Genomic DNA, 5,000 nt, shown 5'->3' with positions numbered 1-5,000 from the left:
GGAGGAGGGAAGAGGAGAAGAGAAGGAGGAGGAGAGGAAGAAGACACAAGGACAAATGATGATATGTTCTAGACCCAGTAATGAATTGATGAAATGTTCTAGACCCAGTGATTAACTGGAGATATGTTCTAGACCCAGTAATGAATGGATGAAATGTTCTAGACCCAGTAATGAATGGATGAAATGTTCTAGACCCAGTAATGAATGGATGAAATGTTCTAGACCCAGTGATGAATGGATGAAATGTTCTAGACCCAGTGATGAATGGATGATATGTTCTAGACCCAGTAATGAATGGATGAAATGTTCTAGACCCAGTAATGAATGGATGATATGTTCTAGACCCAGTAATGAATGGATGATATGTTCTAGACCCAGTGATGAATGGATGATATGTTCTAGACCCAGTAATGAATGGATGAAATGTTCTAGACCCAGTAATGAATGGATGAAATGTTCTAGACCCAGTGATGAATGGATGATATGTTCTAGACCCAGTAATGAATGGATGAAATGTTCTAGACCCAGTAATGAATGGATGAAATGTTCTAGACCCAGTAAAGAATGGATGAAATGTTCTAGACCCAGTAATGAATGGATGAAATGTTCTAGACCCAGTGATGAATGGATGATATGTTCTAGACCCAGTAATGAATGGATGAAATGTTCTAGACCCAGTAATGAATGGATGAAATGTTCTAGACCCAGTGATGAATGGATGAAATGTTCTAGACCCAGTAAAGAATGGATGACATGTTCTAGACCCAGTAATGAATGGATGAAATGTTCTAGACCCAGTAATGAATGGATGATATGTTCTAGACCCAGTAATGAATGGATGAAATGTTCTAGACCCAGTGATGAATGGATGAAATGTTCTAGACCCAGTAATGAATGGATGAAATGTTCTAGACCCAGTAATGAATGGATGAAATGTTCTAGACCCAGTAAAGAATGGATGACATGTTCTAGACCCAGTAATGAATGGATGAAATGTTCTAGACCCAGTGATGAATGGATGATATGTTCTAGACCCAGTAATGAATGGATGAAATGTTCTAGACCCAGTGATGAATGGATGAAATGTTCTAGACCCAGTGATGAATGGATGAAATGTTCTAGACCCAGTAATGAATGGATGAAATGTTCTAGACCCAGTAATGAATGGATGAAATGTTCTAGACCCAGTAATGAATGGATGAAATGTTCTAGACCCAGTGATGAATGGATGAAAGGAGAACATGTTCTAGACCCAGTAATGAATGGATGAAATGTTCTAGACCCAGTAATGAATGGATGAAATGTTCTAGACCCAGTGATGAATGGATGAAATGTTCTAGACCCAGTAATGAATGGATGAAATGTTCTAGACCCAGTAATGAATGGATGAAATGTTCTAGACCCAGTGATGAATGGATGAAAGGAGAACATGTTCTAGACCCAGTAATGAATGGATGAAATGTTCTAGACCCAGTAATGAATGGATGAAAGGAGAACATGTTCTAGACCCAGTAATGAATGGATGAAATGTTCTAGACCCAGTAATGAATGGATGAAATGTTCTAGACCCAGTGATGAATGGATGAAAGGAGAACATGTTCTAGACCCAGTAATGAATGGATGAAATGTTCTAGACCCAGTAATGAATGGATGAAATGGATGAAATGTTCTAGACCCAGTAATGAATGGATGAAATGTTCTAGACCCAGTGATGAATGGATGAAAGGAGAACATGTTCTAGACCCAGTAATGAATGGATGAAATGTTCTAGACCCAGTAATGAATGGATGAAATGTTCTAGACCCAGTAATGAATGGATGAAATGTTCTAGACCCAGTAATGAATGGATGAAATGTTCTAGACCCAGTAATGAATGGATGAAATGTTCTAGACCCAGTGATGAATGGATGAAATGTTCTAGACCCAGTAATGAATGGATGAAATGTTCTAGACCCAGTAATGAATGGATGAAATGTTCTTGACCCAGTGATGAATGGATGAAATGTTCTAGACCCAGTGATGAATGGATGAAATGTTCTAGACCCAGTAATGAATGGATGAAATGTTCTTGACCCAGTGATGAATGGATGAAAGGAGAACATGTTCTAGACCCAGTAATGAATGGATGAAAGGAGAACATGTTCTAGACCCAGTAATGAATGGATGAAATGTTCTAGACCCAGTAAAGAATGGATGAAATGTTCTAGACCCAGTAATGAATGGATGAAATGTTCTAGACCCAGTAAAGAATGGATGAAATGTTCTTGACCCAGTGATGAATGGATGAAAGGAGAACATGTTCTAGACCCAGTAATGAATGGATGAAAGGAGAACATGTTCTAGACCCAGTAATGAATGGATGAAATGTTCTAGACCCAGTAAAGAATGGATGAAATGTTCTAGACCCAGTAATGAATGGATGAAATGTTCTAGACCCAGTAAAGAATGGATGAAATGTTCTAGACCCAGTAATGAATGGATGAAATGTTCTAGACCCAGTAAAGAATGGATGAAATGTTCTAGACCCAGTGATAAATGGATGAAAGGAGAACATGTTCTAGACCCAGTAATGAATGGATGAAATGTTCTAGACCAGTAAAGAATGGATGAAATGTTCTAGACCCAGTGATGAATGGATGAAATGTTCTAGACCCAGTAATGAATGGATGAAATGTTCTAGACCCAGTAATGAATGGATGAAATGTTCTAGACCCAGTAAAGAATGGATGAAATGTTCTAGACCCAGTAAAGAATGGATGAAATGTTCTAGACCCAGTAATGAATGGATGAAATGTTCTAGACCCAGTAATGAATGGATGACATGTTCTAGACCCAGTGATGAATGGATGAAATGTTCTAGACCCAGTAATGAATGGATGAAATGTTCTAGACCCAGTAATGAATGGATGAAATGTTCTAGACCCAGTGATGAATGGATGAAATGTTCTAGACCCAGTAATGAATGGATGAAATGTTCTAGACCCAGTAATGAATGGATGAAATGTTCTAGACCCAGTAATGAATGGATGAAATGTTCTAGACCCAGTGATGAATGGATGAAATGTTCTAGACCCAGTAATGAATGGATGAAATGTTCTAGACCCAGTAATGAATGGATGAAATGTTCTAGACCCAGTAATGAATGGATGAAATGTTCTAGACCCAGTAAAGAATGGATGAAATGTTCTAGACCCAGTAATGAATGGATGAAATGTTCTAGACCCAGTAAAGAATGGATGAAATGTTCTAGACCCAGTGATGAATGGATGATATGTTCTAGACCCAGTAATGAATGGATGAAATGTTCTAGACCCAGTAATGAATGGATGAAATGTTCTAGACCCAGTAATGAATGGATGAAATGTTCTAGACCCAGTAAAGAATGGATGAAATGTTCTAGACCCAGTAATGAATGGATGAAATGTTCTAGACCCAGTAATGAATGGATGAAATGTTCTAGACCCAGTAATGAATGGATGAGTTTATGTGATTTTCCCGTTAGTTTCATGGTGTGTTTGAGGAACAGGTCTTACCTCGGGAAACCAGAGACTCCAGACTTCTCATTCGCTTTCCTGAGGAATCAACAACAAGAACACGTCAGCTGTTTACACTACTACAGCTGTTTACACTACTACAATACAGCTGTTTACACTACTACACTACAGCTGTTTACACTACTACTACTACAGCTGTTTACACTACTACTACTACTACTACTACAGCTGTTTACACTACTACTACTACAGTTTACACTACTACTACTACAGCTGTTTACACTACTACACTACTACTACTACTGCTGTTTTACACTACTACTACTACTACTACTACTACTGTTTACACTACTACTACTGCTGTTTACACTACTACTACTACTACTACTACTGTTTACACTACTACTACTACTACTACACCTGTTTACACTACTACTACAGCTGTTTACACTACTACTACAGCTGTTTACACTACTACTACAGCTGTTTACACTACTACTGCTGCTGTTTACACTACTACTACTACTGCTGCTGTTTACACTACTACTACTACTGCTGCTGTTTACACTACTACTACTACTGCTGCTGCTGTTTACACTACTACTACTGCTGTTTACACTACTACTACTACTACTACTGCTGTTTACACTACTACTACTACTACTACTACACCTGTTTACACTACTACTACACCTGTTTACACTACTACTACTACTACTATTTACACCTGTTTACACTACTACTACTACTATTTACACCTGTTTACACTACTACTACTAACACCTGTTTACACTACTACTACTATTTACACCTGTTTACACTACTACTACTACTACTACTACTACTACTACTACTACTACTACTAACACTATGTTTACACTACTACTACTACTACTACTACGTTTACACTACTACTACTACTACTACTACTATTTACACTATGTTGACACTACTACTACTACACCTGTTTACACTACTACTACTACTGCTGTTTACACTACTACTACTACTACTGCTACTACTACTACTACTACTACACACTGGGAACAGGACACACTGGGACAGACCAGGACAGGCTGGGACAGGCCGGGACAGGCTGGGACAGACTAGGACAGGCCAGGACAGGCCGGGACAGGCTGGGACAGGCCGGGACAGACCAGGACAGACTAGGACAGGCCGGGACAGGCTGGGACAGGCCGGGACAGGCCGGGACAGGCCGGGACAGGCTGGGACAGGCTGGGACAGGCCGGGACAGACTAGGACACACTGGAACAGACCGGGACAGGCCGGGACAGGCTGGGACAGGCCGGGACAGACTAGGACACACTGGGACAGACCAGGACAGGCCGGGACAGGCCGGGACAGACTAGGACACACTGGGACAGACCAGGACAGACTAGGACAGACCAGGACAGGCCGGGACAGGCTGGGACAGGCCGGGACACACTGGGACAGACCAGGACAGGCCGGGACAGGCCGGGACAGACTAGGACACACTGGGACAGA

General features: G+C 40.5%; 1 protein-coding gene across 2 annotated transcripts in view; it reads right to left on the bottom strand.

Moving 5' to 3' along the window:
* Positions 1 to 5,000, bottom strand: part of LOC120563615 (protein LSM14 homolog A-like) — a 30,515-nt gene that overhangs the window by 4,411 nt on the left and 21,104 nt on the right. For both annotated transcript variants that reach the window (XM_039807900.1, XM_039807901.1), the window contains exon 7: positions 3,534 to 3,572. In XM_039807900.1, the coding sequence (XP_039663834.1) occupies positions 3,534 to 3,572 (39 nt within the window). The remainder of the gene's footprint in view (positions 1 to 3,533; positions 3,573 to 5,000) is intronic.

The sequence above is a fragment of the Perca fluviatilis genome, chromosome 8, assembly GCF_010015445.1.
Source record: "Perca fluviatilis chromosome 8, GENO_Pfluv_1.0, whole genome shotgun sequence".
Classification (NCBI taxonomy): domain Eukaryota; kingdom Metazoa; phylum Chordata; class Actinopteri; order Perciformes; family Percidae; genus Perca; species Perca fluviatilis.
Note: the sequence above shows the minus strand (reverse complement) of the source record. Positions and strands in the feature narration are given on the sequence as shown.